Below are 27906 nucleotides of genomic sequence, written 5' to 3'. Positions count from 1 at the left end.
GTTAAATGTGTCTCATAATAAGTTTTAAAATTTTTCTGTATATATTTATATTTTAATAATTTGTGACACTTATTTAAAAAGATAACTAGTTAAATAAAATGTTCTGTTATCATATACTCACAGATTTAGACAGTTAGCTAGTATTCATTTACTAATACAGGAATTGTAGCCCATTAGGTTTTTTAACAGGAGCCTGCTCATTATAGTCCCTTGAATTACCATTGTCTCCTGATTATTCCTGACATTTCAACCTGCTTGCCATTGAAATGATACATACTAAAGATAATTTTTCCCTCATTGTACTTGGTATCATTTCTTGATCCATTGCCATTTCCTTTTTTTTTTCAGATTATATAAAGGGTAGGCTATCAAAATGCTTAGTTTTAAAGGAATATTGGTTTCAATATTCTTAATTTTAGGTAAGATTTTAGAATTAATAGTTAATTGGGTCTTTTGTACAGCACAACCAGCCATTTCTGAGCTCCTATCAGACATTAGTAGCACCAGACCTCCTCTATACATCTCATTTTAATCTTAAAATAGTAGTGTCTCTCGAAGCTTAAATCAAATTTAATACATATTCTGTTTATATTGATCAAGTATTAGATATTAGGATTGAGATTGTTTCGTCTAAAGATATTCTACAATTTAATGTAATGTGTAATTTAATTTAATTAAATTGGTTTGAATTTCAATTCTCTTATTTCAGAATTATGTTCACAGTCTGAGGCAAACAGTAAGTATATTATCATTGTTCAAATTTAATTTGTCTAACAATATTTTAGCATAAAACAGTTGAAATGAACGTATGTGTAATGGAGTGTAATATATTATCATGTACCAGTAGACATCATTTTAAATAGCTATCATGATGATAGATATGATATCAGAAACATGTTGGGGACATCAAGGAGAATTGATACAAAAATTCTTTGAAAATGAAAAAGATAATCTGATTTGAAATTCATAATTGCGATCATTTACATAATCAATTCAAATATTTGGTGAATATTTTGTTATTTATATTCCAGCTCGACCAAGATTTAAAACACAAAATGCATCAGGAGCATTTGTTGATGGTAATTTGTATAACCGTTTGACAGTGGAGGGAATTCTTGAGTCCATGGAGTTAAGTAAGTATTATTCCTGTCATTTTATTTTTGATTATGGAATATTAAAGCTATCTGTAACTCTTTTCAGAACTGAAATATGACTTTCAGTTTTCGTACAATTCAACAAAAGCAAATCTTGGTAGTATAATCCAATGTGGGTATTGATAATCTACTATATATATTGATGAGATCTGAAATGAGTTTAGACTACCATCTAACTGACATGACAAAACAAAGAACAAGATGCTATGTTGACAACTTGGTCACACTTATTTGTGCTATATTGACACTCTCAACAAAAGATATTCTCATGAAGCTAGAATTTAAAAAAAGAACCTCTCATATCTGATTCTCTATTGCCAGTTTTGTATTCTGATTTAAGATGCTGATATTGGCCAGCTAAAATGTGAAGATGCTGAAGATGATGATGCAAAGCTGGTGTACACTGGTAATGGACAAACAGTTACAGTTGAATCTGATGGCTTTGTTGTTTTAAATCGTAAACTTGATAAAGAGGTAATAATTATTGAGACTACTATATTGGCTTGAATAATATTTACACTGGTGACTTCATAATCTGCCTCAGTTTTTTTCTGGAATTACTCCATGACAAGAATACTTTCTTTGAATTTAACTATAACTATAAATGTACTTTAAATGTTATAATTTTTTCTACTGAAGGATAAATTGGGGTAACAAGAGAATAATCATCTTGTTATTGTTGATATATGATAAATATGATAATATTTCTTTGTCAGAATTCACCTGTTGCAGTAACTGATTTTTCCTCTCCATTACGACAAACATTTAGATGTACAGATTCAGGAGGATTATTTGTAAGTATCAGGATTAATATGTAGATATTTTAGCTGTCTGAGAAGGGATATTAATGGCACTGTCCTGATAAAATTATCCTCCTTGCATACTGATGTCATTAAGATGAACTTTCAAATTGGAACAGCAAAGTGCAACTATTACAGTTTTAATTTTGGAATGAAAGTTGCAAAGACAAAGTTTCTATGGCAATAAATGAAATGAATTTGAATGGAGTTTTACGGCCTACTATTTCTGCACCTAATTCTGAAGATGGTCTGTGGCAACAAGATATATATTGTAAACATTATAGAAGTTACCAGATATATTAACTACAAGAGATTTTAGAAAGTATATTTATGTCTAAATCAATATTCCTACTTGATCTTTTCATTGTTTGATATCAAATTAAAAATATTTAAACAATTCCTAGATTTATAGGTACCGGTACTCAACCTTCTTTGTCTGTAATATTGAGACAACTGGACTAAGAATGATATGATTTATATTATAGGCTGAATATACATTGACAATAACTATCACAGATACCAATGATAATGCACCTGTTTTTAGTGGTGCTGCTGCCTTCTCTGACAGGATAAGAGAGGTATGTATTCTGTTTGTGGAACACCTTCGTCAATCTTGATCATTGCCTTCAGACTTTTGCAGTGTTTGCTAAGTTGTAGTAATGTTGTTAACCTGTTATGTAATTGTGGTCTGAAAAGAGTATGCAAGGGGAGAATAAGAGTTTTTTTTGATTGGTGGGGTTTGTTATGTATTATTATTATAGGCTAATTGGGTAAGAGACATTTGCTTATCTTAACACAATCAATGTTGAAAGAACAAGTTTCTGTTTTCCAGGATTCTCCTATTGGTACACAACTTAGTTTAGCTATCAATGTAACAGATAGAGATCAGGGAGCTAATGCTGAAGTTGATGTGACATGTTATATAGGTGATCCTGTTGAAGCATTGGTAAGTCAGAACAGAACATATCTTGTTATTAGTTAACAAAGTTATAGTACAGTCAAGTAACCTAATTTCGTGGAAACCTATTTTTCGTTCACCCCCGGAAATGATTAATAATTTACATGTGCGACCTTGTTTGACCTCGGCATTTGCTTGTTTTGATAAACATGGGTTATCTCTACAATTTCAGCTAGTAGAATGAATCCAGTAGTTTCAAGCAAGGAAAATGTATTAATGTATACTTTGATATAAACAAAATGGCGGATTTCACTTATTACCAAATATCACATTTTTTATCGGCCGAATTTCCTTATAATCCCAAACTGTTATTGGAATTCCAAGTGTCGTCTGCAAGAATATATTCTAGCGAACGACGTCACGTGACAAACTAGCAGATTCCATGTCAGCAGAAAAATTCACAATGTGGGCCATATTCTTATGTTGTTTCAATGACTTTTAGCAATAAATCACACTACGTATCTTATAAAGTGTTTTTCTCGACTTATTTATAGATCAAACATTGTACACCAAAATAGGTGACGCATTTTGTCGGTTGCTCATGAAATATGGGTCAAAGTGAGGAATTCATAAAGAAAATTAAAACCAATTTTAATTATTTTAAAGAATATCTGAAGAAATCTCTAAGACATAAAAAAAAATGGAAATGTGGACGTATATTGCCGTCGCCTCTGTCCGTTGGTTCGTCAACATTTCTTGTGAACACAATAGAGACTACAGTTTTCAACTGATTTTAATGAAATTTGGTGTGATCATCTATATTGATGAGATATTGGTCAAATACTAATTTGACGATCTTTCGATGAACAGTTTTTGAGTTATTGCCGTTGACTTAGGAAAAACGCGTCAAAATTTGTTTGTAAACACAAAAGAGACTACAGTTTTTAACTGATTTTAGTAAAATTTGGTGTGATCATTTGATTTATACAGGCGCAATTTTCCATACTTTTATAAAATATTTTGAAATAAGTAATTCATTTAAACGAAATAACGTCATACATTTTTTATTTCATTTTAACGAAATAATTATTATTAGTTTAATTCATTTACTTATTTCGTTAAAAGAATTAATTATTTCATTTAAACAAATTAATTATTTCGTTTAAACAAATTAATTATTTTAAACGAAATACATTTTTTATTTTGTTTAAACAAAATATATGACGTTATTTCGTTTGAACGAATTCGTTTAATCGAATAACTTACTTCGTTTAAACGAATTATTTTATAAAAGTATGGAAAATTGCGTCTAAGGGGCTCCGTAGATTTATTTGGGTTATAGATACTGATTTTTTAAAATTTTGTGGTATTTCTCAGCATAAATAACTGGCAGTAAATATATCATTGTATTCAAACTATTAAAATTTCTTTAATATGAGAAAATTCATACTTTACTCACTAAAGACTGTTTTATCATTTCTGACAGCTGCCAGTGAGCATTTGTTACCTTGTCTGACAAGCTATCTTATATTAAGAAAATTGACGATGGGATAAGTTTGTTAGTCCTTTTTTTTCTTAATTTAATTTGGATTTTTCATCAGGAAAGATGATAAAAAATGTCCTATATATAATGAAATAGATGTTCAGGAAGAATAAGCTTCCCTTTACGTCGGCCTTTCCCTTTTCCTTCCCCTTCATTTTCAACTGTATTGTATTTCAGAGTGTGAAGGCATGTGAATATTTTGGTGTAAGAACTGTACAGAATGGTCAAGGTCGCTATGAGTCCAAAATCTATTTAAAGAAAAAAGTTGATTATGAACAAGATCGTTCTTATCTCATGACACTACTAGCCAAGGTATGTTTTTCATATAGTTGACTAAAAAAATATCAGAACGATCGAAAAATATTTAATATGTTGCCCATGTTCTTGAAAACGCGTAAAATTTTTAGCTCCTAAGGCACAGTTCTTAACGGATTTTGACACCAAAGAATAGAATCAGAAGAATCAAAAAAGATTAAAAATTAGTTTTGCCCTTGTTCTTGAAAAGTCAATCAATAGTAAACACTCTAGAAAGCAAAATTCCAAATGGATTTTGATGAAACTTGGTGCAAGTGTTTTTTTATTTGGAAAACATATAATTTTGAATTTCTGTTTCATGCTTATGTGTTTCAATTTTTTTTAGAATTAATAAGATTCATTATAAATTTTTAAAAAAATCCTTTGAAATGAATCCTGATGACATAACTCTATAACTAGTTAGGATATCAAGTTAATGTTGATTTAACTTCATGGTATGATGTCAAGGGCTTAAAGGGACAGTTGTGCCATTTTGGGGGTTGATTTGAGTCTTGAATATATGTAAATAGTCTTCAGAACTACTAGCAATGTATGAAAAATACACAATTTCTAGGAATTTCTTTTCCAATTTCTATAGATGTCTTTTCTATATATGGTAGTGTCCCAAGAAAGGACGACTCATCTTTATAACTTTCAAATACATACAATTGTGGACACACATGGATTTGAAGGCTCAAATTTCAACAGTGAGCTGTGAAATATATCTGATTGGCTTATCTAAAGAATTCCTGTTTTTGAGACTTATACCCCTTTTACACTAGGCCCGATAAAGAGAACCTGTTTACACTGGCGTTCTGTGATCACTTTAAACGGAAATAAGCGTGCGCTCTCTAATTAAAAAGATTACAAAAGGTTCACATTTGTAGATTTATAATGGCCGCCGATACAGAAGTTGTAAACCCTGCAAACGTGTAGAAGAATTTTTAAACAGAGCCAGGCACGCATTCGTTTTACACTAGTAAAATTGAAGTGGGCCAGGCACCGATCCGGACCTGTCCCACCTCTTATTGCGGTGCCAGGCCCGATTAAATTGGCTTATTTCCGTTTACACTAGTAAAATTGAAGTAGGCCAGGCACCAATCAGGGTCTGGTCCACTTTATCGGAGCCGAGTGTAAAAGGGGTATAAGGTATGATTGTTTAAAAAAAAAAATGGCCTTGTTTAAAAAAAAAATGTCCCTTTAAACATTTATTTGACTGTGTTTGTCATACATATTGAAATGTGAAAGAAGACAATCTTCAGAAAACCATGGCTGTGGTATTGAAATTTTTAGTATTATACAGGGATGAATTATTGTATAATTTCAGGATCGTGGAGTACGTGTTAATGGTAACCTTACGCAGAATAACTCAACAGCTAATATTATTATTGAAGTACTGGATGCTCAAGACTCTCCACCAGAGTTTATTAACATACCAGTCACAGTTTATGTACAAGAGAACACTCCAATAGTAAGTTTCTCATAGGTCAAGTATTACTGGGAAAGAGAACATATGCCCAAATATCAAGCACAATGATAACTTATTTTTGATACTAAATTGTGGTGGATTTGTTTGATCTAGAGGATTATCAAAATCACTATTAGCAATAGGTTACTTTAATTTTGTCTTTTTACTTGTAATCTGAAATAATCTTTTTGCTAACATCCTTTAGTTTTTAATTGATTTTTAGAATACTCCATTAACAACATTGATAAGTGCTCAGGATCAAGATGATGGCTCACCCCGTCCAGTCAAGATAAAACTTCTCTCAGGTATGTCTATTCCCTGAAATTGAATTATTAACAACAGGAGACTTCAATAAAATTTCAATTTCTGCCTCACAATTTTTTTTAAATATTAAGTATCAAACAAGGGAACAGAAGGGAAGATTACGAAAGCCTTTGAGGCACACCTAAAAAAATATAATTGTATTCTTATTTTTCTGAATATAGTTTGAACAACTCGAAATTTTGGACTCCTCAAGTCAAATTTTGGACTCCAAAAGTTGAAATTTTGGACTCCACTTGTTTGGAAAAAGTTTCTATTTTCTATGCTTAGACTAGATTGAAAGTGGACGCTGCTTCGATGAATGGTGGTTAGGGATGGGGTTTGCGAGGGGAGTTTATCCGCGGACATTTTTAAGAATAACCAGTTGTAAACACTATTTCCAGCAATCTGAGATAACAATTTTTGATGAGATATCGTGATTTTTTTTTTTTTTTTTAGATCCACTTGGTTTATTTAGTATTGGTGAAACTGCTCAACGATCTGGTCAGGTGTTTTATTCTGCTCCAGTTTTAGTTAAATCTCAAATAGATCGTGAAGTGTTGAATAATATTTATACTTTCACTGTTGAGGTAAGTAAAAAATGACCTCATCTTAGAACATCATTCTGCTGTTTGCTGCTGAAAACATCATAATTCTCTTAGAATATCTGATTGGCTGATATGCTAAATATAACAATATTGACCAATTGAAGTTCTTGAAATCATTTAGTTAGGAAATTCTAAAGAACTCAGTTAAACAGCTTAGCTTTACCAATCAAACTTTTGTCCATGTCAATACCCTTCTGCATCCTTGCACTGTTGGTGAGGGCTGACACCGGGTAGACTCCTGGAAGCACTGGCATAGGCATCAAACATTTTTTTTTATCTTGAGGAGGATTTTTATCCTGGGCTTCTAATTGCCTAGCAGATGACAATCCCATTTGTATTGATGAAATTCTTTGTAAAAATTTCATGATAGAGTAAGAATCAATAGTGTAGAATCTTGTTTTCTAGGCAGTTGAAATGGAAGGGAATGTTGAAACCAATGCTAAAGTTAATACTACAGTAACAGTCAACATACAAGATGTTAATGATAACAAACCAGTCTTTACTCCTTCACAATTCAACGTTAATTTAACAGAAGTTGAAGCTGACTCGTCTGCCCAGAATTCTCAGGTTCCTGGTCTAAATATACAGGTTACGGATGCAGATGAAGTGAGTATTAGTTATAACTAGTCAATGATTATAGACCAGGAGCCTTAGATTAAGAATCACTGATTATTCATTCACAAAAATTTCTCACTTATAACTTTCAACACATACTGTGAAAACCTTAGTGACCTTAGTCATAATTTTGCTTAAGACTCTTCAGATATTATCATTATATGGTTTTACATCAAGTTGACTCAAACATTTTCATTTAGAAATATTTTTAGAGAGACTATGTTTAGTGATTTAAGTTGTTGTTCTCAGAGATCTAGAGTTTAAACGAGAACAGTCGGCATTTTCGGGGATTGATTTCAGCCATGCTTTATTCAATCTCCAAGCTCTTACATCATGCCTTCAACTCACAAAAATACATATTCTGTCACATGACAATCTACCTTTAGAGCAGACAACTCTGTTTTACTGAGAAGGAAAATATGGGAGATAACTCTTACTTAACAATTAGTTTTAAGACAACAATATGACCTAATAATATCAGTATGACAATATGGTATAATCTCACTAAAATTCGAGTTGAATTTATAACTTTCAAACGAGTATGATTATGGATACACATGAATTTGAAGGCTCAAATTTCGACGTTGAGCTGTGAACACTATTATTGATTATGTAAGATAAAAAATTCCTTTTTCTGAAACTAAGGTATGATTGGTGCTCCTTTAATCCTAGTATAAGGTTAGGTCTTCAAAATGTGTTCCAAATTTGCGTTGGAAGACTTTTTTAAAGCTAAGGATCTTGAAGGAAGGTTGTCATTCTTTTAAATGATCTAATTTAAATTAAAATGTCAGTTTCCATGTTAGTGATACATCATGTCAGAGGATATGTGATCCTTAAAATGAAATGGAATTATACAGTTTTTATAGCACAATAAGTGGTAAATATCTTTTGTATTTCATATGTATTGACGTAGACATATTTTACTCTCTGAATTGTTGTGAAAGTTTCAAAGATGCAGGATTAACAGAAAGTCTAAAATGGTTGCTAAATGATATTCTGTTTTACTTTCAGGCCAGCAATGCAGAATATGATGTGAGAATTTCATCCCAGACATTTCCCAATACATTCAGAGTGTTTCCAGAAGGCAGACTTATAGGAAGTACTACTCTAAATTTAGTAATTGAAAACTCCAGATATTTAGATTATGATCAGCCTAATAATAGAATACATATTATAAAAGTAAGTATTGTTGTTACAATAGATATGGAACAGACTCTTTATATTATAAAGACAGGACATAGAAATACTTTACAAGAGTAAATTTTAAATCTATAGTTTAGTGAACTACAAAGCATCTTTGAAAAATGATATTCAACTTTAGTCAACTGATTAATCACAAACTTATACAAACAATACAATATGTAAATTTTATCTACAAAGAACATGATCTGCTTGTGATATTTTCAATCTAAACTGAACATGATATTGAGTAAAAAGACTCAGATATTTCCCCTTGAAATATGATTACTACTTGAATGTCTGTCAGACATAGGTATGTAAAAATATATGTTGAATATTTCAGATTGAAGCTACAGAAGTTTCAGGTGGTAAAGAAACCTCCACAGCAACTGTGACCATTAACCTGCTAGACTTGAATGATAACTTCCCAGTATTTGATAATAAGATGTATAATGTGTCTGTAAGAGAAGACAAACCAGTAGGAAGCTTTCTGATCAAAATAACAGTAAGTTAGTTATCCACATCTTTCTTGTGTTTGATATCTTCCTTTGAGGGTTGCTCAGTGAGTTTGTTTTTGCCAACTAGGAGTCTGGCTGGTTTATCTCAGAATAGATTAAGATAGTGCCTTCAGATATTTTAACCCTGTTTTCTTCATCAATGCTGCAGGTCAGAGGGACAATCAAAACAAAAAGGAGAGTAAATCTCCATTTCATTTCAATTTTACTTATGATATATTGAAATAGCTATCAAATATGAAAGGATAGAGTACACATGAAGTAAAACAATAAAGATATTACAGGAACAGGATTTGTACCATTTATACAACTCCTCAAACTCCTTGAATATGATATTCTGAATGAAAGAAATAATGATATATTTCAGGCTACAGATGGTGACCAAGGTAGTAATGGTAATATATCTTATTCATTACGTGGTACTGACCTTGACATGTAAGTGTTTTGCTTAAATCACCATTTAAACTATGACACAACTCTGGTTTATGTTTCAGAGGATAGTCCACTGTTTTATAACCTTCAGTACATGTGGTTCTAGAGCACTTAAAATAAATATACCACATAATGCTGGTTTATATTCTTGAGCATAAACCTCACACAACCTATACATCACATCATACTAGTTTATATTGATAGACCACACACAACCCATATATCACATCATACTGGTTTATATTCTAGACAACACACAACCCATATATCACATCATACTGGTTTATATTGATAGACCACACACAACCCATATATCACATCATACTGGTTTATATTCTAGACCACACACAACCCATATATCACACCATACTGGTTTATATTATAGACAACACAACCAATATTTTACACCATATTCGTTTATATTAAGGACCATATACAACCCATATATCACATCATACTCGTTTATATTCTAGACCACACACAACCAATATTTAACATCATGCTGGTTTATATTATAGACCACACACAACCCATATATCACATTAGACTGGTTTATATTATAGACCACACAACCAATATTTCAAATCATACTCTTTTATATTAAGGACCACACACAACCAGTATCTAACATCATGCTGGTTTATATTATAGACCACACACAACCCGTATATCACATCATACTGGTTTATATTATAGACCACACAACCAATATTTCACATCATACTGGTTTATATTCTAGACCACACAAAACCCATATATAACATCATACTAGTTTATATGATAGACCACACACAACCCATATATCACATCATACTGGTTTATATGATAGACCACAAACAACCCATATATCTCATCATACTGGTTTATATTATAGGCCACACAACCAATATTTCACACCATACTCGTTTATATTAGAGACCACACACAACCCATATTTCACACCATACTGGTTTATATTATGGACCACACACAACCAATATCTAACATCATGCCGGTTTATATTCTAGACCACATACAACCCATATATCACATCATACTGGTTTATATTCTAGACCACATACAACTCATATATCACATCATACTGGGTTTGTTTTCTAGACCACATACAACCCTTTATCACACCATACTGGTTTATATTCTAGACCACATACAACTCATATATCACATCATGCTGGTTTATATTATAGACCACACAACCAATATTTCACACCATACTCGTTTATATTAAGGACCACACACAACCCATATATCACATCATACTAGTTTATATGATAGACCACACACAACCCATATATCACATCATACTGGTTTATATGATAGACCACAAACAACCCATATATCTCATCATACTGGTTTATATTATAGGCCACACAACCAATATTTCACACCATACTGGTTTATATTATGGACCACACACAACCAGTATCTAACATCATGTTGGTTTATATTCTAGACCACATACAACCCATATATCACATCATACTGGTTTATATTCGAGACCACATACAACTCATATATCACATCATACTGGTTTTGTTTTCTAGACCACATACAACCCTTTATCACACCATACTGGTTTATATTCTAGACCACATACAACTCATATATCACATCAGGCTGGTTTATATTCTAGACCACATACAACCCATATATCACATCAAACTAGTTTAATTTCTAGACCACACTCAACCCACCTATCACATCATACTGGTTTATATTCTAATTTGATAAAAAGTAAAATGAAATGCTAATAAACTGTTTAGCCTTCAATTGTATATGATTTGTTATATATATTATATTATTTATGTAATATAATTGTACATATATTATATTGTCATATGTAATATGGGCTGGAGGTCTGCTACTGAGATTTGTAAATAAAAAAAAAAAATATTCTAGACCACACACAGCCAATATATCACATCATACTCGTTTATATTAAAGACCACACTCAACCCATATATCACATCATACTGTTTATATTCTAGACCACATACAACCCATATATCACATCATACTGTTTATATTCTAGACCACATACAACCCATATATCACATAATCGTGGGTTCTATTCTAGAAAACACAACACATGTCCCATATATCACACAACCTTAGATTATATTCTAGAGCGCAAAGAAACTCAATTATCACACTGATTTATATTCTAGACTGGGAGTGATTTATATTTTAGTTCATTTGTATTTAATATTTCAAAGATTTATTACTCTGTATTTCACATTTCGTATTTTTTCATTCCATGCTTTACTTTATTGTCTGTTATATTTACAGGTTTCGAATAGATTCAACAACTGGAGACGTGTATTTAGAAAAAGCTTTAGATTTTGAAGAACAGACGGAATACCCAATAATTTTTGTGGCTTCTGACAATGGAAAGCCGTCAAGAGAGAGTACTACTCAGCTGTCTATTAGTGTAACAGATGTGAATGATGTCCCGCCACGCTTTCTACAAAAATCTTATTCAACCTATGTTTTCGAGAGAAGTACATCACTTCAACCTCCTGTCATAGTTCAAGTAAGTGTTCACAATTTTGATAATCATTCAGTTTGTGTGTAGCAGTTTTTAAACACCATCTACCTGGTTTAATGGTTATATCTACCTCTAGTCTCCTTCTGTAATGTAACAATTACATGTAACTGGCGTCTTTCAATGGAAAGAGGAGAAGCCATTTTGAAATAATGTAACTTAAATTTTTTCCAATAATTGAAACTAAATCATGTGAAAAAAAAATTGATTCAAAGTAGTTAATCAAGGAGAGAAAATTTCATTTGAAATTCTTTCTAGAAATTCCATCAAAAATATGTTTCATTTTACTTGGAACCTGGAAACATGATTTCCAAGCATCAAACAGATTAAGTATAATATTAAATTTTACCTGTTGGATTGTATGCTGTTAAAAATCTTATGACAGTTAGAGGTGCCTGTAAATCAATAAAAAGCTGATATGGAATGATTTGAAATCAGAAACATGATGGATGAAAATTGAATCATAATATAAGTTATGTACCACAATGAATATTTCTCTTCAACTGATTAAGGATGCTAATAAATTTTTTCGGTTTCCGACAAGATCAGATATTAAAGGAAGAATTTCTCAAATTTTGTCCTGATCTTTTAGACTTAAATTAATCATTGTATTTACCAGGCAACTGATCCTGAAAACCCAGCTGGTAGAATCACCTACAGAATTGTTGATGGTAATATTGGTAATGCCTTTAGAGTTGACCCAAATGAAGGCAACATAACTCTTACACGTCTGATAGACTATGATGAGACAGTAAACAGAAGTGGAATGTAAGTAAACTTAAACTAATTTTTAACCTTTGGCTCTCTAAGAAATTATCACTGTGACATATCTGTACACACTTACAAGGTAACTAATAACAAGTAGTTATATGGTTCTATCAGTTCTGACATATGATGTATCATAGTATCCAACATGCAACATTCAACTCTTTCCTCATCTGTATCTCTATTCTCATAAGTTAATTTAACTCTTTCCTCATCTGTAATCTCTATTCTCATATGTTGATATAACTCTTTTCTCATCTGTATCTCTATTCTCATATTTCAATTTAACTCTTTCCTCATCTGTTAATTCTATTTTCATATGTTGAATATATATATATACCTCAAGATATTTTCTTGTGTGACATCTATTCTGATCTGTTATATATTTACTACTATTTTCATATATTACATCTATTCTGATCTGTCATATATTTACCACTATTTTCATGTATTACATCTATTCTGATCTGTCATATATTTACCACTATTTTCATGTATTACATCTATTCTGATCTGTCATATATTTACCACTATTTTCATGTATTACATCTATTCTGATTTGTCATATATTTACTACTATTTTCATGTATTACATCTATTCTGATTTGTCATATATTTACCACTATTTTCATGTATTACATCTATTCTGATCTATCATATATTTACTACTATTTTCATGTATTACATCTATTCTGATCTCTCATATATTTACCACTATTTTCATGTATTACATCTATTCTGATCTATCATATATTTACTACTATTTTCACGTGTTACATCTATTCTGACCTCTCATATATTTACCACGATTTTCGTGTATTACATCTATTCTGACCTCTGATATATTTACCACTATTTTCATGTATTACATCTATTCTGATCTCTCATATATTTACCACTATTTTCATGTATTACATCTATTCTGACCTCTCATATATTTACCACTATATTCATGTATTACATCTATTCTGATCTCTCATATATTTACCACTATTTTCAAGTATTACATCTATTCTGATCTCTCATATATTTACCACTATTTTCATGTATTACATCTATTCTGATCTCTCATATATTTACTACTATTTTCATGTGTTACATCTATTCTGATCTCTCATATATTTACCACTATTTTCATGTATTACATCTATTCTGATCTCTCATATATTTACCACTATTTTCATGTGTTACATCTATTCTGACCTCTCATAAATTTACCAGTATTTCATGTGTTAAATCTATTCTGATCTCTCATATATTTACTACTATTTTCATGTGTTACATCTATTCTGATCTCTCATATATTTACCACTATTTTCATGTATTACATCTATTCTGATCTCTCATATATTTACCACTATTTTCATGTGTTACATCTATTCTGACCTCTCATAAATTTACCAGTATTTCATGTGTTAAATCTATTCTAACCTCTCATATATTTACCACTTGCCATATATTTACCGCTTTTTCATGTGTTGTGTCTCTACTCATAGCATGATATATATTTTAGAGTGAGACTGGTAGTTCAAGCCTCAGATATTGGTGTTAATGGACAATCTGGTCTCAGCACTAATATAACTGTTACTGTTAACGTACAGGTATGATTGATATGTTATTGCTGCTTCTTGTCAAAACATGTTCACCCCTCTAGAACACCTGATGCCACTTAGAATGGGTTTTTCTAATTGCTCTACATTAATTACATTACTTATGCTAAAAGATGTCTAGTTAACTGATTATATAATTAAGACTTAACTCTATGGGTGACATGAAAAATTAGTATACATGGAAAAAAGTGTGGTCGAGCATATACATGACAAAATTGTAGGACTCAAAGACATTAAGTTCAATGCCCTTTATTAGGTGCAGATGAAAAATCCATGTTCATGAGTCCTGATAAGGTTCAAACTAGCACAGTGTAAAATCAATGCTAATCCATGTCAGTTATCAATATATTTATAGGATGAAAATAACCATATACCAAGATTTAATCCACTAAGTTATAATGAAACTATCTCAGAGATTGAATCTATTGGTAAGTTCTGTATAATTTTTTAAAATCAATCCAGTTGATATTTTCACAAGCACAATGGAACATGAATTCAAATTTACCTTAAAAATACATGCCTGACTCATTGGTTTTCACAAAATAATTTGTCACAATGTTCTCCTGATAGTTTGTAGAACTGCTCCTTAAATACATTCCTTCTTTCTATTACAGGACGATCAATTGTTCAAGTTATTGCCACAGATTCTGATTTGGGTTCCAACGGAGAAATTCGTTATTCTATAGATCGTGGAGGTTTAGATAATTTTGAGATTAATCCAATCAGTGGTGTCATCACAGTTAGTTCAAGAGCCAACTTTGATTATGATGCTGCCAAGGGGTATTCAGTTGTGGTGAGTTTTTATTTCTGGAATCAGACGTAACAATCACATTCCAATCTAGAGTCTGGTAAAATTTTCCTTGACTTTTTCTAAGTTTTTATCAAATTAACGATAAGAAAAGATATTTCTTTACTTCTACAGGCATTAGCCTTTCAGCCAAATTAAAAAAGGTTTGACTGCTTTATTATTGATATCAAATGGCATAAAAAGGTTTCAAAGCATTTGAATTATCAAATATAAACTGAGAGAGAAATACAACATCTTGCTCATTTGTGTGCTTTTCCACTGTCCGACTTTCAAAGCAAAAATATAAACTGTAGTAGTTATATTTCTATATCACTCTACAATTAAGCACTATTTTAACAGTGAAAATATTTTATTATTATAATCAAACCATATTTAGTATTCAATAATTAAACCATTAGTTTGAGTTTGTGTTGTGATTTTCAGATCTATGCTACTGATAGAGGAAGTCCTCCTCAGACAGGCACAGCTACGGTATTTATAACTTTGACAGATGCCAATAATAAACCTCCTGTCATAAAGGAGGAGAATTATAACAGAAATGTTCCCGACAGTGAGATTTCTTTATATTCTTATATAATTTAAGATTTATTATTATTAATAATGATTATTATTAATGATAAGATCTTTTAATCATACATGTGTCAAACTTGTTCAGATATACTGCACAATGAAGAGTATGAAAAATTGAAAAGAGGTGAAGTTTTCTTTCTTCAGTTCATCAACTTATTCCAGAGGGGAATGATATTCAAAATATATAAGACTCTATGATATTTAATTTCAGATGCTCCCATTGGAACATTAGTCATTAAAATCAATGCAACTGATACTGACAGTACTAGTTTAATACGGTATTCTCTTCCTACATCTCTAGTAAGGGCTAAAGATAAAGGTGGTAATGACATATATAGTTATTCACCTTTTGACTATCGGGTAAGTAACCTTGGTAACTATTTCCACCCCTGTTTCCTCAGTACAGACGAATAGACGTTGAGCTATGATAGTGAATAGCATGTAAAACCCTAGGCTAAAATATCTGTCTCTATTCCAGCCTCTGATAGCTATTAGGACAGATTTCAGCTGGTGTAGAGCTAGAAAAAATAAGCCCTCTAAAATGGGGTCATTCCGCATCGCCGCAGATACAGGGGTTTTAAACCTATTTAGATACCTCATATCTGCAAAACCCAGGTATACTTGGAAAGATGAATATTTGTGTAGTTCAGTCATACCATCATTTTCTCCCTTTCATTTATGTCGTCTTAAAAGTATATCTTTTCTACTTTCACTGAATTTCTGCTTCTTATTTGCAAAGCTTTATCTTTTGATTTCAGTATGCATTTATAGTAGATGAAGTAACAGGTGAAGTGACAACTAATTTAGAACTGAGTCGAGATTCTGCAGCTGAAATAACATTTACCATTCGTGCTAATGATACTAGATCTGAAAGTGGAGTACAAACAGCTAATAGTAAATATCGTTTCTTTTTTACGCAATGAAGTCTCATGTTTTTGGGTCAATGATACAAGATGTTTTCAGAATAAAGTTCATATGCTTTATTGCTTGTATAGCAACAATTGACAATTTATATATTCCAGTTTCCTAAAAAAAAAACAGTCTTATTGCCTTACATAGCCAATTATTTGGAAGCGACATATGGAAATATATGATGTATAGACCATTGCCAGACTTCAATTAATTATGGTCCAAATCTATGAACATACCAAGGATGGTCTAGACATTCTGATAGTTTTTTTTTTCAACTATGGAAGTTGTAACACAATTTCTCATTTCAGACGTCATAGGATACTTGGAAACATTTCATATCATTTGATATAGTCTTTACTAAAATATCCTCTGTACATACGTGAAGCTCATAATTTTTATCTTTCTCTGTTCAGCCGAAGTTACTGTAACAGTTCTGGGAACAGATATATCAGACATTGAATTCAACCCTCCATGGACCAAAGCACTACCACAATATAACTTCAACATTTTGGAAAGTCGTGAACCTGGTACAATCATGACATTAACGGCACGTGACCCAGCATGTGGAAATTGTATTCTTAGGAACTATGTTAAAATAGATGAATTTAACAACAATCAAATGAAAACAAATTATTTCACTGTAAATAGAACAACCGGTGAGTTGATAAAGCTTCATTCTTCACATTCTTCATTTTAATAAAACCACAAGTAACAATCACAAGTCTAGTAGTTATAATGCCTTTATTCTTATCATCGAATTAAGAATGAGTGTAGCGACATCTACGTGATGCACAACAGGGGAGATAACTAGTCCCGACTTGTGATTGTTCAGACTACATATCTTTGTGTTATTCATTGTTGATTTTCACTCAAAACTCCAAAACCCAAACACAAAGAATTGTTTAAGCAGCAATTCAGATCAGGTAATGATTAGAATTTTAGGGTGAGCATCAAGTACCTTTGTGGGACAACTTATGTTAGTTGTCAGTACTTACCACCCAGCTTGGATGTTCGAATGATACCAGAAAAAAAACATAACATTAACAAAATATTAAGTTAAATGTTTATTTTGTCTGCAGGTGAAGTTCGACTCAATGATTCTACTGAACTAGATTATGAAATTGTCAATGAGCGTATGTTTAGAATCGTAGTAGAGGGTAGAAGTAATAATACCCGTGTTGCTACGGCAACTGTAGTTGTTGAAGTTAATGATGACAATGATAATATACCAGAATTTCTACCATTTGTAAGTTTTTATGAATATCATTTATATAATTTTATGAAATGCAAAAATATGTAATGTGGGCTTTCGCATACTGTCAACTAAGGAAGCAGTTTTGATCAAATATTTATGTAGCTTGGTTAACAATCAACAAATACATCAATATTAGCTATGAGTACAATACAGGCCAGAATTTTTATTGTATTTTAATGATTAAACCTGGTATTGTACTGTTTTCACCACTACTTGCTACAGTTTTTTAGCTATTGCCCTTGACTTATTTTAAGTATGTGGCAGCTTCCGTTATAGGGTGATGTTTTTTAAGAGGTTGCAGAATGTCATGGCTAAAACATGATATTATAAATAATATTCATATTGGTGATCAAGAACTTTCAATGTGATGTATTTTTGCAACCACCTATTATATTTGTTATATCTGATATTTTCAGGGTGTGTTTACAGTTGGTGAAACAGAAGCCTACCCTAAAACAGTTGGAACACTTAAGGCTACAGATAAGGACAGTGGTAGTTTTGGTCTGATAGAATATTCACTTGCTGGACAGAGAGCTTCTGATTTTTTCATCTTTAAAGATTCTGTAAGATTATTTAATATCTTTATCGGACATCGCAATTTACAATCAAAAATAAGAGACAATTTAATCTGCATGATATAGAGATTTGTGTTCAAGTTGATAAAGAGCTTTTCTAGTTTTCATTATGAAATCTTCCTTGTGTATGTTCTTTTGGATTTCGAGTTTCAAGTCCATTTTGAATCGTTTGTACAATGTACTTAGTTTATTTATTCAGCTCCAAATGACAAATGACAAATGTGGATATTGTCTGCAAGGATGTTCCGTTGGAAAATATGCTCATATAAAAGATGAGTCTTATCCATATTTGGCAAATACCGGCATCATTTTTACTAGAATGCAGCTGTTAAGAATAAGAAGTTATACTGAAAAAGACTTTACCATTTTATACATCCAAGTTTTCTGTTTCAGGGTTTAATTATTGTGGCTCAGAATACAACTCTAGATTTTGAGACAAAAAGTGAATACAATCTACAAGCTATCGCAACAGACAACCCACAATATAGATTTACTACATCTGAGATTAGGAAACAGACTTCGGTTCCGGTATGTTTTTTTCACTGGGACAAATTTAAAATCAATTGTTCCAACAATATGTTCTATGTACATGTTTTGCTACCTGTAAATGATTAAGAACAATTATAATTTATCAGCTTTATAAGATAAGCTGTATGGGTGTAAATTGATAGGAGGTTTATATTTATTACTTAATCTTTAAACTGACTTCCATGTTTTGTATTATTTGGTGATGTTTTCTTATGCAGTTGAAAATTCAAATCCTAGACCAAAACGATAATGAGCCAGTTTTCCCTGAAATAATGGTGAAAGAATTTTATACAGTGGAGAGTTATCCAGTAGGATCAGAAGTAGGTCAGGTGAATGCTGAGGATAGAGATGGGGGAACTAATGGAGTAGTTAATTACTTCCTTACGGCATCAAATACTGCAGGTTTGTATATTTCAAGCCATTCAAGGTTGAGAGTTGTTGTTGCACCATCTTTTTAATGACAGTTTCTCACTAAATACTTCTAATAACGTATGACTTTGTGCCCAGAGACCTTTGATTTCATATTCTTTTATCTAAACATTTAACCTGATAGGATATGATGTTGCACTATTACTATGATAGTTTGGAAAACTGACTAATAATGTCAATTTGTTCAAAAAGATTGTGATTTTTTTATGCGCAAGGATTCTTACATTTCCTACCTTGGCAAGTTAGGTCTAAGTAAGTTCAATCATAATGTTAAGCGTGGTTCAATAAAATCATAATTTAAGTCTGGGTTAAAAAAGTTAAAAAGTGAACTTAAATCTGGGTCAGATATATCATTAGATTTAATCTGGGTCAGATATATCATTAGATTTAATCTTGGTCAGTTTAATCGTGAATTTGAATTTTAGTCAGTGAATGAAATCATGAAGTTAAATCTGAGCCTGTCAAATCAAAACTTTCCCCACCATGCACAAAGTTATTAGATGTATTTAATGGTATTGTTCCTATTTCAAAATATTTTAAAGTAACCATTTTTACCTACTTTCATGTTTTCATTTTAAAAAAATATTGACACACTTTAAGATATGTAGATAGAACCACTATTAATAGAATACTACTTGTAGACTTTATCTTTCATTACTTTTCAAATGGTCACATTTATTTAATGAATAGTAAAGATGATGACAATATTGTGTTTAATACCATGATCTGTTATTGCTCACTACCTGTCACTTCAAATACCTAACATTATATATGTTGCTTTTCACCTTCAAAACCATGGTCAATATATTTGATTTTTAATTTGCTTTTGGTATTTATGCATTGGTTTAAAGCCAGAACAAGAATTTACTAAAATTTTACAAATATTAAGACCTAAATTAAAAGCTTATTTTGTTTTATTAACAATTCCTCTACATTACAATTACCTATATTTGTATCATCTTATATTTCTTCCTATTTTCAAAATTTTAACATTTTAACCTCTTTTTATTTCATCTATTATCTATTTTTAACAACCAATTAAAAAACAGCATCACCACAGTATAACGGTATGTATAGCCAATCAAATACCTTGCTTTTAAACCACCTGATTATTTCATTGAAACATTTACTCTCAATATTGGGCATTTCATCATATTTTAGTCTTCTAGTATTTCAAGTTCGAGACAGTAATGATTTGAACTATATTAGTATCTAATGTAGGCCTATGGTTTGTTTCTACACAGCTTCAATGAGTATGAAATTATAAGTAATTGAGGAAATTACTTTCACTGATTTTTATACTACTATGTATACTTCTGGTGAATTTGAATTAACTTAAGTTTTATGAAATGATTTTCAGCTGCCTCATTATTCCGTGTCAATCATATAACTGGTATAATAACAACCAGAGGATCATTACGAGGAGAATCTGTTCGCAGTCCATTTCAACTGAGTATTATAGCAAGAGATCTGGGAAATCCACAGTTATCTTCGATGGTTAATGTATTGATACATGTCAGTAGTGGACAGCTTAATGATGGTAGTCCCTTTTTCTCCAGTCCACTTGTTGATCAAATTGTTCCTGTTTCTGAAGTGAGTGATTGTTTCGAAAAAACATTTTGCTTGACATGAAATAAATTTTTATGCCTTGCCTTTTTGCTCTAATGAAGTCTGACAAGAACATTAGCAAAAGCATACATATTGTTTGTCAGAATAACTAGCGCTCTTCTTCCTGCATCTGTGAAGTCAAAATGAAATTTCTGCATTTATTTCTGATTTATTGCTGAATTATTATATATGTCACAGTGTTGCATTCAGACCTTGTATGAAAAGTATAAAGAACAAAGTAAATTTTTAATTTGGTAGATTTATTAAAAGTAATGACTGATATTTTGTAGAATGCAGCACCAGACACAGATGTGATTAAAGTTATAGCCAGAGCCAGAACAAATGGAGCAAGTATTGAATACAGTTTCCTAACCAACTCTAACCCAGATTACCAGAAGTTTGATATAGATCCCTTTACAGGCAAAATAACAGTTACTGGTGATATAGATCATGAACTTACACCAACACTCACAGTAAGTAATTAAACACTTTGTAACACTGGTACAACATTTTCAGATATATTAAGTGGCTTAACTACCACAGGGACTGGTTCAACCAAGTCCCCTACCCCTAAGGGGTCCTCATCCCCAGAAAAGAGCATATGCAAAAAGAATTGCAACAGAAACAGTTAGAAATAGTATTGGTATGTAGCCAATCTAAATAAGCCCACATGGTGCAGAAAAGTAAGATGTAAAACGCCATTCATTCATTTCATTTGATAGTTAATTGTACGAGCTACAGATAATGTAACTAGAAATGAAAGTTATCGTCTGGTCAATATCAAAGTTACAGATGAAAACGATAATGAACCATCTTTTAAACCTGATCAAAGATACAAAGCCTGCTTAAACAAACAGGTTAGTAACCACCTAATACCTTTTAATGTCACTTGTAGATAAAGAAAGTTCCAAAAGACACTCAACTTCATTACAGAGATAGTCCATTGATGTACTGTTGCTTAGGTACCCCTGTACTAGATTTAGATTGGAGCTGAGATTAAAACATCAATATTATGATCTAAGATGAGGAAGATTGAGATCCTAATGCAGATAATTACATGAAATCTTCTATAATAAATGATCAATGCATGAAGATTTCTCTTTGATTTTTCTAGTTACCAGTTCCAGTTGAAATTGAACTTCAAGAACAGTTAGCTAATGAAACATTTGTATATAGAGTTGTAGCCTGTGATCCTGATGCATATCCTAGCAATAGAATGGAATATTTTCCAGAAATGTCTGACAATAATACACAATGTAAGAAAATAAAATTGTCATCTCTCACGGTTAAATTAGAACTAATGTACAATTTGTATATTTGTATCTACACCATGGGAAAACTGGTGAACTTAAATAAATCATCTCTCTTATTTTAGAAGAGCCAAATTAGTAGTCAAGATGTAATCTAGAAAAGATGCTAGTCCAGAGGATGGGCTGGGGGAATCCTTATCATATAATATTTGTTTCTTTCTTAGGACTATCTGAATCAAATATAGAAATTAAAATACACATCGTTTCACATCACGACAGACATAGTCATTTAACTTTTTCATTTGAATTTAATAGGTAAAACAGAAATGGAGAAGAATGACTTTATAGTAGCTAGAAATGGAAGTATTTATACTAATAAAGTTCTAGATCGTGAAATACAGGAAGTGTATTTAGTATGTGTAAGAGTACAAGAAGTCAATACATCATCTGGCCGTAAAAAACGTGAAGTGTTTAACTATGATATTATGCCTAACACCACAAAAGTTGCATATGTTGAAGTTAAGTTAACTGATTTGAATGACAACAGACCAATCTTTCCTTTTAGACAATTACAACATGGTAGGTTAATTTGACTCAAAGGGTATTTTTGGGGATATCTTCTGGCTCAAATGTAATTTTTTGGGATATCTTTTGGCTCAAATGTAATTTTTTGGGATATCTTCACAGACAAATTTATTTTTTTGGGATATCTTCAAATTCAAATGTAATTTTTGGGGATATCTTCAGACTCAAATGTAAAATCTGAATCACAGTGGTCATTGTTTTTCTATCTTTATCTGTCAGATATCTGTCCAACATAATGAATTATACTTTTATCCAGTGTATCATATTTTATTTTTAGTTCTGTTGTCTGTACCAGTGTCAGAATCTGTACGACAAGTGACAGCTATTGATAAGGATGCAGCACCATTCAACAGAGTTCGCTACTCTATTATTGATATACGCTATTTTGATAAAGATGAAAACTTTGCTCTGCCTGGTTCTTTCTTAATCAATCCTGACACTGGTATGATTTCTGTTGGATTTCCATCATACACAGACTTCTCTGGACGATATTTTAAAATTAATATATTAGCTGAAGACTTTTATGATTCAAGATTGAATGACACTGCTGTTATTTATGTAAGTATTCTGTTTGAAGTTTGAATTCATAAAGCAGCTGTGTACAATATTGGTAAAAATTTAAATTTAGAAGGACAACAGACAATGCTTTATAAAATATATCTGTGATCAATTGCCTATGGGTTAATAGTCGATTGTATTATGCCTAAAAAACCTGTTAAGGTGTATCCTATGTGTGCATACGCTATGAAAAATATTGTTTCTCATGCATCTTAATTAGCTGTTAGCTCACAAAGGAATGTAACAGCAATCTCCAATGAAGATATTTTACCTTCACTTTCTTCATACATCTGTTCCAGAACCTTAATCTGGATTTAATATTTCAGGTTTACATCTTTGATAAAACAAAGAGTTTGAAATTTGTCTTGGATGAAACACCAGATACTGGTATAAACAAAGCTTCCAGCATTATTGAGTAAGTTAGGACCAGTATGACACATGATTGTTGTTAGAATGTTGTTAATGTAAGGCATGGGATTGCTATTGTGCAGTTATGCATGATGAATATAACTTTCTTATTAAATTCAATCTGATAATATAGCTAGGATATTAGTTAGGAAAAGTTTTAATATCATTTGACATGATTTTAAAAGTTCTGTAATGGGTTACTTTGGTATTATTTGTATTTGTAACTCACAATTTTTTTTTTCAACTTTGCAAACCTATTTCAATATTATTATGATAATTCAATGATGTAATGATAATGATTGTTTTTTTCAGTGAACTAAATAAATATTCCAGTACTTCTGGTAATGAATTTAAACTACAACAAATATCTTACCATACTGTTTCTAACGGCAACACAGATGTCACCAAGTAAGAGAGATTTTTCAAACATCCATTGAAAGTTTAGTATCAATATTAAAAGACATGGTTAAAAAATGTCAAAATATCCAGTATATTCTACTGTTCAGTTACTGCTGATTATAAAACATTATATTCTACCTGGGACAAGGTTGATAACCTGGAATTAACATGTACTATCATGTTGAATGGTAATATTCAATCAGATGACTTGACTTTCAAGACATGCTTCATTGTACTGACATTTTTATCACTGTAGTAATGTGATTTCAGCATATGTCTCTATTTACAGATATATAAATGACATAGCATTGTTAGTGTATATATTTGATAGTGTATATATTTAATAGTGTATATATGTAATAGTTTAATATTGATTATAGAACTGATGTATGTTTTGTGATGGTACGAGATCAGTCCATATTAACAGTTCAACAAGGTGAAGAACAAGTTCAATCTCTTGTAGATTACCAAAGTGTTTTGAAGAAATATAATGTAATGGATACAGGGGTAAGTTGTAAGAATTTTAGGTCTCTGTTTGTTATTGTTCTACAGGCAACACCATACAGTAGAGGAAAATTATTTTTGCCACGATCATTGTCTTACTCTTTGTCTATATGCATCAAACAAGGGTTCATCATCATCATGTCTTCCATAGATGTTATGCTCTGAACATATTAAAATAATATTTTTGGGTATAAATTTATGAAAAAATCCAATTGTATTTATAAAAGCCAACCTTTGTATAAAAATTACAGCTAGACAATTTGGAACTCTGGTTAACTATGACTTCAGATACCAAATAAGGAGTAGACCTTTAATACATATTTCAACAAGATTAAAGAATAGTTTTGCTGGTTGACAATGTAAAGAAGAAATATTTAAGTATCCTTACAATGTTTGACAAGTGAGAGTCTTTCCATCATTAAGTTCAGGCTTAGTTCTGTTATCTTTTTTTTCTTTGCTTTCCAGAGTTGTTACTTAGCAAGTCGCTCTGAAGATCGTATCAATTGGAGAGACCTCTGGTGGGTGCTGGTTGCCGTGGCCATCTTTATTTTTATATGCTGTATAATTTTAATCATTGCTATCATCATATTACACAGAAAGTAAGTATAATTTCTTCATTGTATTCTATATTACTATTTTCCTTTTAATTGAAACTTATGGTTATATACAATACTGACAATAAAATGATATTGAATAGGATAAAATACCACATAAATGTAACTCATTACCTAAATGAAGTTAGTAAACCCTGTTTCAGTCTCCAAATGAAAACAGAGGAAATATAGTAAGGAAATATGAACAGTTGATATTACACCATAGTTGTTTAACTATATAACATTGTTATTTTTTAGTTATAAAAGATATATGAATACCAGAAAAACATGTAAGTATAGAATTCTGTTTTATACCTGTCATATCTACATCTTGTATTGAGTTGGATAGAGGTAGATATCAGTCTGAGATTCACTTTCTTGTCAAAATGTGTAATAGTTTACATCTAAAGGAGCCCATCGATGTGATTCTGTAGGTTAGACTAATCGATATTCATAAACTTAATCTTTTCTTGTTTGAATTTCAGATATGGTTCCACAATAAAAGATCATCTGTTAGTTTGTCTCAATAACACTATTTTCTTTTATAAAGTGCTTTATCTTTGGTGATAATAGTAGGACAACAATCTTTCTTATAAAAATAGCAAAAATGCTTTCTGAAAGAATAGGAAAGTATTTCTTGTTAATTGAATTTGATTGTTATTCTATTGTTCATCTCTTATTTGCTCATTTCCAAGATCTTTCTGTTAAAGAATAGAAGATAGTAATCCAGGTTCAACATTTTTTTTTTGTAAACAATATTTTATTAATAAGAGAAATGGATTAGGAAACAGGCTCTCGCCTATATTGGTTAGTTAATTGTAAATAAGATTTAGAATATAAAATTTGTATATTGTATATATTATAAAATTTGTATAATAGAGTTTTAACATTTATAAAGTTAAATTTGTATATCTATCTGTAACTTACATTAAAACTTTTAAGTAATGGAGGCAGCAAATCTCTAAAATGTACATGTTAACGATGGCAATCACAAAAACATTCCGTCTGACAATTCAGATCATTTGACTTCTTCATTTTAAGGGCTTCTAAGATTTTAGATATCTCGAATTTTCACAAGCTAGATGATGTACTAATTCATGTACATGTATTAGTACAATTCAACATGATTCAAATTCTCTTTTAATATTTCAATTCATTTTATAAATAAGTTTTGATATCATATATTTTTATACTAAAATAAAACATAAACATCATTTCTCTCATTTATTTTGTTTCTTGTCTGAGAATCACACTTTAAAAAGTGATTGTTGTAAAAAACACCAAGCTGTATCTTATAATTCTATCATTCTGTTCAGTTTTTGTTGTAATGTTGAGTTTTTGAACCAAACAACTTGTTGCATTGCTTAAATTCTGGATTTTCGCTTAGTGACTCAGCCTGTAGACCCAAATATCAAAATCATTTATCTTTAAAGAAAAATCTTCTCAATTTAGCTCTTGTCAATTAAATATTCTCATCACTGTCAAAGTTTCCTTAATAGGCCTGGAACATGACTATAGAATCAATATAACAACAAAGTTAATTGTGAGATTTTCTGAACATGTATAAAACTGTAGATTCATGAAAGTGCACAGTAGTAATCACAGATATTTGATGCTGTGACAGTAAGTATTAGAGACAAGATGTACTCATGTTCCTTAGATTGTCTAATCTACCATTACTAGGGTAGCATTGGTAACTATGAAGGGCAGATTCAGTTGGTAAGATTACTATCTTATAAGAAACTTTTCAGTTTGTATACAATATATTTATTTTGTTTTGAGTGTATCAAGTTATATACAATCTTCTATAGACATGTAAAATACAATAATAAACAAATCAATAAATGCATTAACATAACAACTATAGTGGTAACAATCTAGATCTTCAAATTATAAAATTGAAAATGAAATGAGGCAAATTTTTGCATTTTAAATTAGAAAGGAAATGCCTCCAAAAAATATAAAAGAACATTAATAAAGCTCTCAATCTACCAAATGCTTCAATATGCTGTTGGTTCCAACCAATACAATACACCTTAATATGTAGTAGAATTCTTTTTAGGGGTTCCAGTAATCTTAACAATAATATTATTGATAATCAGACGTCTTGAAAGTGAAAAAGCCTTTAGAAGGTGAAGCATCAATAAGTGATAAAAACTAGCAAATGAAACATTGAGTTAAGAAGGCAATTTAAATTG

General features: G+C 31.0%; 1 protein-coding gene across 1 annotated transcript; it reads left to right on the top strand.

Moving 5' to 3' along the window:
• Positions 1 to 373: 373 nt before the first annotated feature.
• LOTGIDRAFT_229248 (hypothetical protein) lies at positions 374 to 26926 on the top strand (the record flags this gene model as incomplete). Its single annotated transcript, XM_009063764.1, has 42 exons — positions 374 to 419; positions 710 to 736; positions 1032 to 1133; positions 1495 to 1628; positions 1871 to 1948; positions 2440 to 2532; positions 2787 to 2900; positions 4573 to 4707; positions 6017 to 6160; positions 6381 to 6462; positions 6917 to 7047; positions 7471 to 7671; positions 8692 to 8859; positions 9203 to 9364; positions 9742 to 9809; positions 10814 to 10891; positions 12096 to 12339; positions 12971 to 13119; positions 14630 to 14717; positions 15082 to 15154; positions 15341 to 15519; positions 15958 to 16084; positions 16316 to 16464; positions 16863 to 16998; positions 17430 to 17672; positions 18096 to 18262; positions 18688 to 18834; positions 19240 to 19374; positions 19593 to 19776; positions 20853 to 20870; positions 21164 to 21396; positions 21702 to 21884; positions 22134 to 22268; positions 22526 to 22667; positions 22977 to 23240; positions 23524 to 23804; positions 24131 to 24219; positions 24525 to 24620; positions 24992 to 25118; positions 25581 to 25714; positions 25967 to 25998; positions 26194 to 26926. The coding sequence occupies 42 exons, from the start codon at positions 374 to 376 to the stop codon at positions 26208 to 26210; spliced, it is 5535 nt and encodes a 1844-aa protein (XP_009062012.1). The 3' UTR covers positions 26211 to 26926.
• Positions 26927 to 27906: the final 980 nt, after the last annotated feature.

This window comes from Lottia gigantea (genome assembly GCF_000327385.1).
Source record: "Lottia gigantea unplaced genomic scaffold LOTGIsca_6, whole genome shotgun sequence".
In the NCBI taxonomy this organism is placed as follows: Eukaryota; Metazoa; Mollusca; class Gastropoda; family Lottiidae; genus Lottia; species Lottia gigantea.
Note: the sequence above shows the minus strand (reverse complement) of the source record. Positions and strands in the feature narration are given on the sequence as shown.